Genomic DNA, 15,263 nt, shown 5'->3' with positions numbered 1-15,263 from the left:
CAACCGGTTGGAGTCTGTTTGTTAGTAGAAAGAGGCTTTTTGCAGAAGACTCGCTCTTGATTAATATATGATGTATTTATATAACATGGATGAAAAACAATAGCTTGTATTAAAAATATATGATAATTATGTTATTGATTGTATTTTGCTTAACGTTTAAACATTTTAATTTTCATTAATTTCCCGTGTAAAACACGAGTCTCAAACTAGTAACTTATAAGGAGAAGCCATAAGTTACAAATGTATAACTTATCAACATTTCCTCTCACATAATAAGAAAACCCAAACAATTTTTGTTTTTTTAAGTTGTCATAAGTCATAAGTTATGGGGTGATAAAAATAAGGAATCCCAACACCTCCTAAGAAAACCTAAAACCCGAAAAATTAAACCCAAGAATCCTGTAAAGTGCTAAGAGTTAGACCAACTAACGATGCTTACACGGCATTTCATATTTTCACTCCCTCGTCTTCTCCGCCTCACTAACTCTATATACTCTGTATATCCAAACCCTAACCTGCAACTCCAATGGCTTCTTATCTCCTCCAATCACTCTCATTCTCTTCTTCATTCTCTTCCAACCGGCAATGGCGATTCACTCCGGCCGTCACATTCACTCGCCGGACGTCAAACTCCACTGTTCGCGCCAAAATCCGGGAGATCTTCATGCCGGCACTGAGTTCCACAATGACCTAGGGCAAAATCGTCTCGTGGATCAAATCGGAAGGCGATGTGTTGTCCAAAGGCGAATCGGTTGTTGTTGTGGAGTCTGATAAGGCTGATATGGACGTTGAAACGTTTTATGATGGAATACTTGCTGCCATTGTTGTTCCGGAAGGTGAATCCGCTCCGGTTGGTGCTCCGATCGGGTTGCTAGCTGAAACTGAAGCTGATGTTGAAGAAGCTAGGGCTAAAGCTGCTAAATCTGGCGGTTCTCCGGCGGCGCTGGCCGCGGAGGTGGCGGCAACGGTTGCTGATACTCCGGCGACGGCGGAGGCTCCGGTTGCTGCTTCTTCGGCATCGGCGGATGTGGCGGATGGACCGAGGAGGATTGTTTCGACGCCGTATGCGAAGAAATTGGCGAAACAGCAAAAGGTGGATATTAATAAGGTGGTTGGGACCGGGCCGTTTGGGAGGATTACTGCGGCGGATGTCGAAGCTGCCGCGGGAATCGAAATTACGGTTAAAAGCGCTCCGGCTCCTGTAAGTGCTGCTCCGGTTACTGATGCGGTTGCTGGTTCTGTTAAATTGGCGCCTGCGTTCGTGGAAATACTGGGGGCGAGTATTGTTCCGTTTACGACTATGCAGGCTGCGGTGTCGAAGAATATGATTGACTGTTTGTCGGTCCCGACGTTTAGCGTTGGGTATCCGGTTATGACTGATGCTCTTGATGCTCTATATGCAAAGGTTGATAGATGTTATTTGATTATGCATATATTTGTTGTGTAATTTGAAGTTTGATTGAGTTATGGATGTTTAGGTTAAGTCTAAGGGTGTTACCATGACTGCATTGCTAGCAAAGGCTGCTGCAATGGCTCTTGTTCAGCACCCTGTGGTGAATGCAAGCTGCAAAGATGGAAAGAGTTTTACTTATAACAGTAGTATCAATATTGCTGTGGCGGTGGCGATTAACGGCGGTTTGATCACCCCTGTTCTTCAAGATGCTGACAAGGTTTATATCTTGTATTTCGTGTATTTGTTGATTCGAGTAAGTTTGCTGAGTGTTTCTTGTGTTATGTTGTAGTTGGATCTTTATTTGTTATCTGAGAAATGGAAGGAGCTTGTGGAGAAAGCACGGTCCAAGCAACTTCAACCGCACGAGTACAACTCGGGTAAGTTTGAACTTTGAACTTGAAATAGTAATTTGGATCTTGTTTCTTTACAAAAACTTGTGGTTCTGGTTGCAGGGACTTTTACTCTGTCTAACTTAGGCATGTTTGGAGTGGATCGGTTTGATGCTATTCTTCCTCCTGGACAGGTGTGTGTGTGTTAATATAGCTTGATTTTGTTGGATCTTTATCTGTGTAAATTACATATGGTTATCTGTTGCAGGGGGCTATTATGGCTGTTGGAGCTTCAAAGCCTACTCCTGTTGCAGATAAAGATGGATATTTCAGTGTGAAAAGTCAAATGCTGGTGAGTCTTTTATAATTCAAACAGTGTATTAATCCCATATGACCTTTAGTAATCTACATTAGCGTACTTAGAGCTTACTTTACTTCTTTAGAAGTGGTATACTAAGTGGAAACAAGTGTATTTATAGCAGTTAATAAAGAATTTTAGCTTAATGGTTCTAGACTTCTAGCCATTAGATTCCTAGTAATGAGTTGAGTTCTTCATTATTGCTTAGTAAGAGCTACTTAGTCAACATACAACAATGTAGAAAGTAAGTCAACATTCTCATCATAATCATCTCCACTTTAGCTATGTGTGTCTAGCCAAATCTTTACTAGGCTTTAAATCTTGCTTAACTCTTATCTGTAGTAGTTAAATGCTCAAGGCGCACAGCGCACAACACTTGGAAAACGCAAGTTCGAGCCAAGTAAGGCGCACGCCTGCTCCAAATCATGTTTAGTTGTTTTAGACTTTGCTTGTTTAGACTGGTTCAGACCGTTTGAAACTACTTTTAGCCGATTCTTTTCGGTATAGTGCGTGTGGAGGATCGGTATCCCTCAACAGTATCTTGGTTTTCGTCGACATCAACCCAGTGATGTTGATGCAATCCTTATACATTTATAACACTGTAGTTTTTTATTAGGTGTTTTTATGTAATAAAAACACTTTGGGAGCTTTCAACTTGTTTCCGTTTTAGAATTTACATGCTTGACCAGAGATAAAACACAACACAATCTGTTTAGCTGTTAACACTAATATTAAGTTTTAGTACATGTTTAGATGACTTTTAACCTGTTTGGCTTGTTCCATTTTACCATTCCTACAATAATATTGAAAACTTGTTTTGTACAAACAATTTCCAGGTAAATGTAACTGCCGATCACCGAATTGTGTACAGAGCTGACCTTGCTGCTTTCGTTAAAACCTTTGCAAAGATTGTTCAAGAACCCGACAGCTTGACATTGTAAAATGTTAACCACCTTTGCTGAACATTTGCATGGTAGCCTCTTGGTCAATGCAGCTAAGAAACTTGGTTTGCAGGGGTAACACTTTTTCGGTTTCTAGCATTTTGCAATATTATTATGTTGTACTTTCATTCTTATTTTTTCTTTTTTGCCCCTCTTTTCTAGATATTTTTTTAGGTAATTTAAACATGTCAATAAAAACATACCCCCCCCCCCCCCCCCAACCACCACCACTCACCCCCAAGAAATGGAGATTTTGTTAAAGAGGAGTTTGGGGTTTATTTGAACATTTGTATTATTCATGTTTGATCTTTGAGTTTGTTAATTAGAAACGGAAGTTTGGCAATTGATAAAACGTGCAATAGCGTTTGAAATGTTTTGAATACTTGCATAACGGAGAAAACATATTTCGTATTTTGGATTATGTAGCAACAAATAACGCCTCAAAAAGCACAAACGTGGTTGAAAAAATCAAAACTATAATATAAACCGATTCGCAATAGTGTCTTTCCCCATACATGATGTGGTGCACATACTATTAACTTGGTTGTGTTAGACGAGCTAAAAACTTCAATCGTTTTAGGTTCAAAAAACTGATTTTAGAAATATGTGAAGTGATATTTTTAAAAGCAATGGATCTTGATATACATATTATAGAAAAAATGTTTCAAGAAATAAATTCCATTTGTTTAGTTCTGAATTGTCATATAAAATGTTTGAAAACACTGTAAAATTGTTTCATGATAATTTCATATACCATCTTTCAAGGATGAAAAGATGACAAGCTATGAAGAATGAAACGTTTCAATTAGATGCGCTTGTAGCTGTCCCCGTTAGAGCTGCACAAATCGGGTAAACCTTGAAAACCCGAACCGGTTCGGAACCGGTTTTTTTCAACCCGGGTAGAGAATGACACCGGTTCCAGTCAGGAACCGGTTCGGTTCCCGACCCGAACCGGTGCCCAGATATGCGAACTTTTAAGAACCGGTAGGGTATGAACCGGAACCGGTTTTTACGTAAAAACCGGTTCCACCGGTTTTTTTTGAAATTTAAAAATTAGAGCCGTTAGGAACCGGTTCCAACGGCTATATAGCCGTTTTTGACCGTTGGAACCGGTTTTTTAACTATAAATAGGGTATTTTCTTACTAATAATAGCAAGTTTCAAAACTATCAAACACACTCCAATTCCAAAACCATAAAACACACTACAAACCAAAATTAACCTTAAACCGACCACAAATGGCATCCAATGATGACGTTATGGTGATCGAAACAACAAGATGCCCCGATGTTTGGGTCCATTACGATTTGTGTCTCATGACCGACTCACATGAGTTGGCACGTTGCAAATATTGCTCGAAGTTTCTTAAAGCAGGGTCCAACTCGACATTACGAAAACATACGAATAAGTATTGTCGAGAGAAAAAAAGATTGGAAGATAAAAAAAAGGAAGTGGGAGAGTCGTCCGGCTCTACAACCCAAAAATAAGTATTCCCGGATTAAAACGACGGACTTTGTTTTTTATGTTTTAGTTGTTATGTTTAGTATCGTTTATGTGTTAATAATGTTTGTAATAGTTAGTTTTTAAATAAATAAAATGTTCGTCGTTATTAAAAAAGAAACAAAAATTAATCGAACAAATTATAATAAAACATATAGTACAATTCTTCTTCGTCGAAACAAATAATTTTACCAAAACAAATAATTAGTCGAACAAGTTACAAATAATTTTACCAAAACAAATAATTACAAGTAATGGAAACAAGTAATGGTGAAACAAGTAATGGAAACAAGTTATATATAGGTTTGGCCCAAAAACCGGTTCCAACGGCTATATTACCGTTGGAACCGGTTCCAACGGATATATTGCCTCAAAAACCGGTTCCAACGGCTATATTACCGTTGGAACCGGTTCCAACGGCTATTTGGTGTCTAAAAAACCGGTTCCAACGGCTATATTACCGTTGGAACCGGTTCCAACGGCTAGTTTGACTTTTTGTTTGACCCTTGAAAAAAAACCCGTCGGAACCGGTTTTTTCCGGGTACGACCCGAACCGGTTCCAAATAATAACCGGGTAGGAACCGGGTTGGAACCGGTACTGAAATATATATAGTAGAACCGGTCCCGATTTTCGGGTACAAAAATACCCAAACCGGGTATTGTTCCAACCGGGTTGGAACTGGAACCGGTTCCGGTTCGGTTCCACCGGTTAGGTTCCGGAACCGGTTTTTTTGTGCACGTCTAGTCCCCGTGACGAATGCCACCTCCATCTGTCAATGTCCCAATACGAGTGTTCTTAAAGAGACGAACTAAACACAAAAAATATTACTCTATTAAATACTAGTCCATTCGTTTATATTTTTTAAAGGCCAATATATTAACGAAATACAATACACCACAAAATTTAACAAAGAAAAAAAACCCTACAGAGATAAATTAACGAAATTAAATTTGCACCATTTTTCCAAATCAGCAACCCTATACCTAGCCATTTTCCCAACCCATTCATTTAACTTAATCTAATAAATAAACACTCGTCAATGTACTCTATACCGGAAAAAGATATAATGGTTGATCAACGTATTTTCATAATCCGAGTCGGAAAGTATACAAAACTCAGTTTATTAGTCATATATGTTTTTAATTACATACAAATAGTCATATTTATTTAATTACACATATATAAACTAATCATCTTACTAACCTAACCATGTATCTTTTGTACAGCCGTTGAGTACACTCTTCCTTTATCATTATTCTTCGTCGCCTTATTATTATTATACCTTCTCCTACCGGACCTCTTGCCACGACGACTAGTCACACCACCACTAGGTATGAAAACACCGGTTCCACCACCACCACCGCCACCACCACCACCACCGCTAGCCCACAAGCTCTCCAACCAGCTAGGGACCACATACCTCTCAGGCTCTGACCAACTATAGTAGTCCTTAGCCACCAGTCCTGACCCAACACCACCATAAACCACTGGCATCCGCCTAAACTTCGTAGCACGATTTAAATACGCACCTTGGTCATCATCATCTTCATCCGTAAGCATCAATATTTGTCTAGTGAGTTCTTCATAAAACGCGTTGTCATCTGCATCAACCGCACCAGAAGAATCTTGAAATGAACCCATTTTTTTATAACAAGAAAGAATGAAATTAAATTGATGGTTACTTAATAAGGGAACATATGCATATATGTATATATATATAGTCTTGGTGAATGTGAATAATTGGTTTAGATACGGTCAACTAAGTGTGGGTGCATGGAAGGTGAGATGTGGGTGAAGGTTAAGTTTCCAATTGCAGCCAAATATATTGACGAATTATGTGTTGACTTAAACAAGTCAATGAATTTAAAGTTCGTTTAACCAAATTACAAGTCCGCAAGTCTTGTCCACGAAGTTGTGGTGATTATTATGGCACGATGAGAATCTTTGAAAAGATATTATACCAACATTAATGCTTGACGTGTCTTTTATTTTACTTTTATTAGAAGATATTATTTCGTAAAAGTATTCTAAGTAGATTCCTCAACTCTATCTCTGTAATTATACTAAAAACATCATTTTTTCTCTCTTATTTTCAATTAAATAATACATTTTTAAACTTATATCATTACATTTTCTCTCTCATTCACTCACAACCACTTTCAAAAACATTAAAAAATTATAAAGATGAACAGTACGCTTCTCCAAATTTAACCATGAACAGTAACATATTCTATTTCCTCCTCTCACAACCACTTTTAACCATCTCTAAAAAATGAAATACCCCTTCACATAATTTGGAGAATCCATTAGGAATGCTCTAACAATTTTTAATATTATTTGTAACATTTAGTCAGCACTAAAAAACCAAACACACTATAAATATGAAAAAAAAGCGATTTCACCGACTATTGGAGTTGTCGGTGATCATCGACGTATAAATAAATAAAAAAAACTAATGTTGATAGGAATTTTTGATCCATCGCTAACCACCAATAAATCACGATGAGAACCGTCAATTAAATTACCCGAGAATAGAAAAAAAACCAATGGTTGAACAAAAGTATACCAAAAATATATATCGAACGGAGTTTCGGTCTTGTGTGTCTCTCCCCAGCATACTGACTACTGTCATCTATGCGATAATTTATTATTGTGTGAATATGTTTTTTTTCTTGTTATCACATACGTTGATCAAAATGAATAAATTTATATGATTTTTTGTTTATTTTGAACGTGTTATTTCTGTTTAAGGTAATATATTAATATCATTTTTTTTATTAACAATAGTTGGTGGAATAGTCGCTGACAATTCGTCTGTGAATAGCCAGTCAATGATTCATTATTAATGAAGTCTTTACCAATGCCGAAGAAGTGTCCAGGAGTAAAACGTCGTATGCATATAACTGCTTGCCAATAAGTCCTACTTTACCGATGAATTCATCCATCTATAAAAGTTCACTTATCTGTAGTTAAAAGATGCAAATAATCAAGACAATTCGAAATATCAACATATGAACATATCATCTAAAAAGAATAATTAAAACTCTCATAATTTCATGTAAAATATACATGTTTAAAAGGCAGGGAACGAAATTTCACATAAAAAATTTTCCTTTTGTGTTGCCCCATATTTTCCCTTTTCCCATTAATCAAACAAACACAAATAAGTGATAGTTTTTCCTTCCTTATCACATACATAACCTTGCTTTAAAATAATAAAGTATAGATGTAACCTTAATAATTTAATAACTCCAGAATTAAATATCGAAAAAACACTAATTTATATCACCGGTTACACTTGCAATAAAATTAATTAGAAATTAGAAATAAGACGTCTTTGAGCCGTTTAAATGAATGGTAATATGAGGAGAGAACAGGCAAACAAAGACCATAAATTGCCACACCATAACATAGGTTGCCCTCGACAGGTAAACGAAGGCCATGAAGGAGAGATGGATACCAACAAAGCTTAAATTCTAAATGTGTAAAGGCATAAAACTCGCAAATCCAAATACTAGCTCTAACAATGCTCCGCTAGATGCTTTTGTTCGATTTAGGGCCTATTCGTTTAAAGGGTTTGGAAGGAATTATAAGGAACGGAATTTTAAATCCCATGAATTGATATGTTCGTTTCATTAAATGAAAGAATGTGAATGGAAACTAAATCCCATCAAATCCCACATTTTATGGGATTTTAAATCCCACCTATTTTGTAAGGATTGTTATGAAAAATGAAGGATTTTCTTATTAACAATAAAAACCCCTCCAAAAAAAAATTCAAAAAATTAATAAAAAAATCATAACTCAAAATATAAATAAAAAACAAAGAATGTAAAAAAACTAAAACGTTTCCTCCTTTACCCTCGTTCTAAAAAAAAACCCCGAGAAATGAGCCGAAACCGAAAGTCGACGAAAACGAAACACAAACCAAAACTGAACGGAGCTGATGGAAACTGAAAAGATCGATCGAAGCGAAACAAAAAAACTGAAACCGAACAGAAATGAAACTGAAAAAACCGACCACAACGAAACAAAAGGCCGAAACGAATCCGTAACCGACCAAAAACAAACAAAAGAAACCAAAACCCAACCCGCCCAGTGCTCCGAAACCGACCAAAAAGAAACAAAGGAAACCGAAACCCAACCCGTCCAGTGCGAAAACTCGTGTCAGCTCGAAACCAATTCCAATACATATTAACTAACCAAACACATGATAGGGATTCTCAAACATTCCATTCCAATTCCAATTCCAAATCTTTTAAAAAAAGTCCATGAAATGAACGCGCCCTTATAGTACTGTTAGAGGCATTTATAAATCAAACTAAAACGCAACAAAGGTCTTACAAACTAGAAACAAGCAGTTGCTCTCAATTAAAAGTTTAGTTACATATACACAAAATATTAAGAGTACCATTAAATGCAAGTTTCTATATAGTGTTCTATACCCGTAAAGCATATTGGTGAATGGTGAGTTCATGGTTCAACTAGAGGTCCACAAATCAAGTTTTTCAAATACCTGGGTTCGGGTATGGAACTGGGTTCGGGTATGACCGGGTATTGGAAAATCGGGTATTGGTAATACTCGGGTCGGGTTCGGGTCCGGGTATTGTCTTTAAAATCCATACCTTATGCATCGGGTTCAGGTCGGGTATAGAACGGGGTATTCTAAAACCGGGTATTTGAATACCCTATTTTCGGGTATTGAAAAAAACCCTATTTTTGGGTTTTTTGGGGTTTTTTCCGGGTTTTTTCGGGTATAGATTGGATTTTTTAAGGTGTTACAATTTTTAGGGGTATTTTCGGGTATTTTTCAGGTATTTTTCGGGTAATTTCGGGTATAGATCAGGTATTTTAAAAACCCGGTTTCGGGTATTGGAAACCCGGTTCCGGGTTTCGGGTATTACCAGGTATAAATCGGGTCCGGTTCCGGGTACGGGTTTTGGTACTAAAATGCATACCCTATCCGTACCCTACAGGTAGGGTCGGGTACGGGTTCGGGTATTAAAAACCCGGGTATAAGAAAAACCGATTCCGGGTATTTTTTTCGAATCTGGTTCCGGATTCGGGTTTTTTGTGCGTCTCTAGGTTCAACTACATAAAACATTTTATCACCAATAGGTCCAATACCATGCCCTATATTTTCACATTTAAAATTGATGCCGACACAGGCCAGAAAGCCCAAAATTTGAGTGAGCTATCGGGCATTCATAAGTGGGCCGACCCAGAAGAAAAATCTAGAGGCCAGTTGCAATTGAAGAAATCAATCCATAATTTTAGCATGCATGATTAGTTAACTTGCATTTTTTTTAATTATTTTTTTGTGTAAAGCAAGTATAAATAAAACGAAGTAGTAACGGAGTTGGGGTCTATCTGCAAGCAGCATCTCTCTATTCTTTTGGATACATGTATAATCTGTTTACATCTTACCCTTCCTAAACTCTGTCTATAACTTAGCTATGAGTGACATTTACTGGGTATGGTTGTTGCTTACTTCATTTTAAAACTCTTTTGTTATGATACATATAACTTATTATAAACAGCGATGCTTTCAGATTGTATATCTTGATAGTTTAGGTGAATTCGTTAGTTTAAAGAGCTTCCTCATAGTTGAATGTGATGAAAATGGGATGTTGGTAATAATCGAACAAATCAACTGCAAGCATGGGGCCTTGGTTGACACCAAATGGAATTGCGCATTGGAAATTTGATAGGGACGGGGGGCAGGGCCGTCTCTGATAATACAAATACATAAATAAATAAAGTGGTCCTAGGACATAAAAAACAAAAGACCTTAAAATATAAACTCAAAAACTCTAACATAATTTACATAAATGTATAATGATAAAACAAAAACAAAAGTTTTTTTTAACCAGATGATCTAGCTAAAAAACTTAAATCGTGATGCTCTTCTAGCATTTTTGAAAGCAAAGCCCTTGACTAACTCTTTGTAATCTATGGTATCTATAACATCGCTCTCAATAGCAATAATCGCCAAGCCATAGAAGTGTCGGACCTCGGCGATGGCGAATAGCAGAGCTGCAGAAGCTCGCTGATGAAAGGGAAGAAATCTGACAAAGCCGCGAAGCGAAGAAAGCCGACGTCTGGCGATTGGGAGTTAGGTTTAAGCAATTCGGTGCCGGTGCTCACAAGTCATGTCTTGCGTCTGATTGCATTAACTAATTATCACTATTATTTTTTCTTTTTACCGTGTCAGGCCTTTCAAATGTAATGGGCCATGCATATAATTTTTTTAATCTATAGGCCCTAAAGGGAGTGGGCCTGGGACTTAAGCCCTCCTAGCCCACCCTAATAACCGGGCCTAGACGGGGGTCTAGAGTTGGGAGTAACAGTGTTAAATGTTTCTGGTTGACGGGAGGGGTGGAACATTTCATGAAATGTTCGGCCTGGACACAACTTATGTTTTTATTCATGTCAAAAACATCAATGCTAACACGTGCACGTTAAAATTCTAGTAACCTGGACATGACTCGTTTAACTCATTTATCCAGATATATCGGAGTGGGTTGACGAGTAGTAATCAAGTATTAAACGTAATAATCGGGCTGGTGCATTATAAGAAATGGGTTTAAACATATAAAGAAGCTTGGTGATCGATGTGCTTAATTGAACTGGTTACACAAATCTAGTCGAACACCAGTAGTGGGCCCGTGATATCCTTTCATGGGGGTCGGAAACTTTTGAAGGTCGGCTGTTTGTTACTAAATACTAAAATATTCTCGTTCCAGGTTGGGTCAGGCCATGCCACATGATAAAGGGATAAACCAAATTTTGAGTCCTACTTTAGTTGTGATAAATTGTTTCATCACATTCATATTTCCTAAATTTACGAATTTAAATTTTATCAATCAATAAAATTTCAAGCTATCATTAACATATCATTCAACAGTAGGCAAAAATAATAAAAGAAAAAAGAGAGAGAGAGAGAGAGAAGAATAATCAAATAATCTGGTAACCAAGGTTTCAACCTCAAATGTGCTAATATAATTTTAAGGTTACTTATTGCTCGTTAAACATTTCTTCCACGAGAGCGTCTTGAATGCATATACTTTCAAACGCATCCAAACATATTATATCAATCCATGTATCATACGGGATTTATCAAACAATAAAAATAAAGAAAAGTCATTTATTTCAATTGTGATTTTCAAAATACTTATGAATTAATTTAATGTAGACTTAAAGGAAAAACAAACAGGTTAACAAAAATTACTAAAATAGCATGGTTTTGGAAATGTCGGATGTGGACTTGCAAGAAATTTACAAAAATGTGTTAAAGCTGCGTTGTTTGTTAAACTTCAGGTATGAAAATGACACTATTGTTATAAAACCCACATTATGTTATAACCCGCTTGACAAAATGATTTGATCTATGACTCATGGATAACTAGAATGAATGAAATGAGAGATTAGAAATTAGAAGAAATGTAGGCTTGACACCTAAGCTTTAGCATTTTCTTTTATTAGTATTGTAAGATTTCCACATTTCTTTAAAACATATTTCTTTTCTCTAACTCGACATCCACTATCAAACACCATCAAATAATCAATCACATACATGTTTCCTTAGTTCGGTAATTTTCTTCACCAACGGATTGCCAAAGAATGATGCCGTAGGTGATACTCTTTCGTTTTGTAGTAGAGTTCTTATGTCTGACATAAATTTAGGGTTTGCATCATGTTTATCTTTATCCAAAATTTTTAGGGTTTTATCAAATATTTTAATCCATCGTCTCGTAAATACAACCACTAAGACCCCGAAAGACATCACGAGGTTTAATTTAATAATCATGAAGTCAGTGATGAATCCATGAATTTTAACCAATGGGTGCCCAAAAAGGTTAACTTACAATAGGTCTGGTCAAACTAAAACGCGCCAACCAAAGATGGGTCGGGTCAAACAAAAATGGGATGGTAAAATAATTACATTAAAAAAAAACTATGTATTGAAATTTAAGCAACAAATTTCATTAAACATAATAAATAAAATACATATTACAATTAGTAAAGTGCCATTTTCGTCATTTATGCGATTTTTGTCCAAAAACTTTCTTTTTTGCATATGGAACCTTAAGGCTTTACGTTTCTTACCAACTTAGTTAACTTTTTAACGTAGAATGAAGGGGCATTTCAGTCATTCTATTTATTTGTTTATTCACTCATCCTATAACCAACTTCCTTTTCAACCTTTCAGCCCCCTACACGCCTCACTACCACCGGTCGCCTCAACCGTACACACCTCCACGAATCCAATGTTTGAAGAAATCAATGGCATTTAGTGTTTCTCCACGCCTGCAGACGCGGTGATTTTTGTATCGGTTTGTTCCACCGCGACAACCCCACCTGCAAGAAAGAATCATCTTGAACTGTTCGAGGGAGGTCCTAACCAGAAGTTGTGGTGGTTATTGCGGTGGTCGCCAGAGATTATTGAGGTTGCCAGTGATGATATTTCATGGTCAACAGTCAACTAAATTGAGCAGAGAAGATGAAAATGGTACATTGGTGTGTGTGTGAGGGTCTATGAGATGAACAAAGTGGCAAGGGGTTTGGTTTGGGCCAAAGGATGATGGTGGACCATTTTTCACTACATAAATAGGGTAAAAGACAAAACTGACCTTCATTTAACGTTAAAATCTAACAGGGAGGGTTAGCGAATTAGATGAATATGGCAAGAAATGTGAAACCTCAAGGTTCCATACGCAAAAAAGAAAGTTTTTGGATGAAAGTCACACAAATGATCAAACCTCAAGGACGAAAAGGGAGGAGTGGCTCATCAAAGTGTTATTTTCGTCCTTGAGGTTTGATCTAAGAAATATGTGATTTTGATAATCACACGACCAGTAAAGGGAGGAGTGGCTCATCAAGCTTTTTTGATTAGTATTTCTTGTTCTTTTGGTTTCGGGTTTGTTAAGCATCTTGCGGGTTCGTTTTAACTTTTAAAACCGTCAAGTTTATTTATATCTAGTATGGTTTTCAAGAAAATGTTTACAAGTACAATGCAACTTATTACTCTTGCAAGTTTAAATGAACATAAGTTATAAATCATTTATTTGTTATAGTGACACCTGGAAAATCGAAGAACGTTAGTTACTGCTATTCAAATTAATATGTAAGAAGCAAATACGTAAGTGATGACACATGCATGTTTTTGTTTGTTTGAAGTACTATGTTTTTAATAATTTAGTACAAGACACTTAATCAATCTTTGTACGTCTGGATATTCATACTTCAATCTTTAATGAAGACCATTTGGCATTTAAAATATATATATATATATATATATAACAGCTGCATCCTCAATTAATATTCAAAGTTGGCATACATATCACCTCTCAATATTTACAAAGAGTCACTTGAGATAACGACCCCTTTACATAGACCTGAAGTTAAGACGATCCATTATTGATTCACTGACAAAAGTCTAAGCCTAGAAAAAACCGTTCTTAACTAGTGTTTTTTAATCTTCTTTGGATAAACATTAGCTAATTGACATTATAAAGTTTATGTAGTTTTTTTTTATCGCAATCTTTAAAGGAAACAAGAACAATATAAATATTTATATATGATTTACCTGATCCTGTTAGTAAAGTATTGGTATAGATTCCGTGAGTTTTCCTGTCACAAGCTTCTTATGCCAAAAATATGTATAGTTATGACAATATTTTGATCACTAAAAACGGCCATATCATGTTAGATTAGATATTAATTAAAATGGTTCATCTGCTAGCTAGAACGATAACAGGTACTAAACAAATGAAGAATATACTTAATTCTCATATTTGCTACTTTCCTTCGAATATCCGAATATTTCTTCACTTTGGTATTCTTTATTTACTTTATCTTGTTTTATTGTAAACGATAAGGGTAATGCAAATCCAACGCTTTCCTGGAGACCATTTCATCCAAATTATAATATACTTGTTTTCAACAATGAGAAGATCGATATCTCAAATGAAATGAAAAACTTATATGGTATAATGTATGTATGAGAAGGGTTATTTTTTTTTCTCTTAAAAAAAGAGTAGGCGTGGAGAAAAATATTTATTAAAATAGCTTTGCTTCAAAAGTAATATACCAAATTATTTTTTTTTCATTTCTATATATACACTCCTACATTTAAATTATCAAAATATTAAAAAAGAAATAACGTGATTTGTTAGAATATATTTATTCTCACATTTTTCATACTAAAAACTTCTTCTCGAGATCTCATACAAATGAATTGATACACACACATGTGTTAGAATATATTTATACATATTAATATTTTAATTTTAAACGACAATATTTTGAAAAGTCACCTAGTTAAGTTTCAAAATTTGGATAAGAGTGAAGCTCATCATGCGCTTTGAACCGAACTGATATAATATCTCGTATATGGCTTTTTCAACATCGTTTGTATTTTCTTTTTGTATTTATTTAATTTCTAGTTTTTGTAACGAGTTTAAGTATCCCTTAATTTTAAGTTTACTTAATTTGTTTATTAATTTGTATATTATTTATATTTAATTTGCAGTTTTTTAATACATTCTATTTTTAATAATATGGTAAAAATAGTTTGCAGTAAATATTTATTAAACCAGATCCTTTTTCTTTAAAGAAACAGTGACATCTTGTTTTTAACTCATCCAAATGTTAGGTACAACAAACAATCCTACAAAACA

At 35.7% G+C, this 15,263-nt stretch overlaps 1 protein-coding gene across 1 annotated transcript; it reads left to right on the top strand.

Moving 5' to 3' along the window:
- The first annotated feature begins 666 nt into the window (after nt 1-666).
- LOC143598449 (dihydrolipoyllysine-residue acetyltransferase component 4 of pyruvate dehydrogenase complex, chloroplastic-like) lies at nt 667-3,177 on the top strand. The gene is made up of 6 exons (XM_077076658.1): nt 667-1,405; nt 1,479-1,670; nt 1,743-1,830; nt 1,906-1,976; nt 2,051-2,134; nt 2,977-3,177. The coding sequence occupies exons 1-6, from the start codon at nt 782-784 to the stop codon at nt 3,079-3,081; spliced, it is 1,164 nt and encodes a 387-aa protein (XP_076932773.1). The 5' UTR covers nt 667-781; the 3' UTR covers nt 3,082-3,177.
- The last annotated feature ends 12,086 nt before the right edge of the window (nt 3,178-15,263 follow it).

Source organism: Bidens hawaiensis, unplaced genomic scaffold (genome assembly GCF_021521415.1).
Source record: "Bidens hawaiensis isolate Kalapana, Puna unplaced genomic scaffold, B.hawaiensis_p1.1 tig00050279_1, whole genome shotgun sequence".
Lineage (NCBI taxonomy): Eukaryota > Viridiplantae > Streptophyta > Magnoliopsida > Asterales > Asteraceae > Bidens > Bidens hawaiensis.
This window is presented reverse-complemented; position numbering and strand designations above follow the sequence as displayed.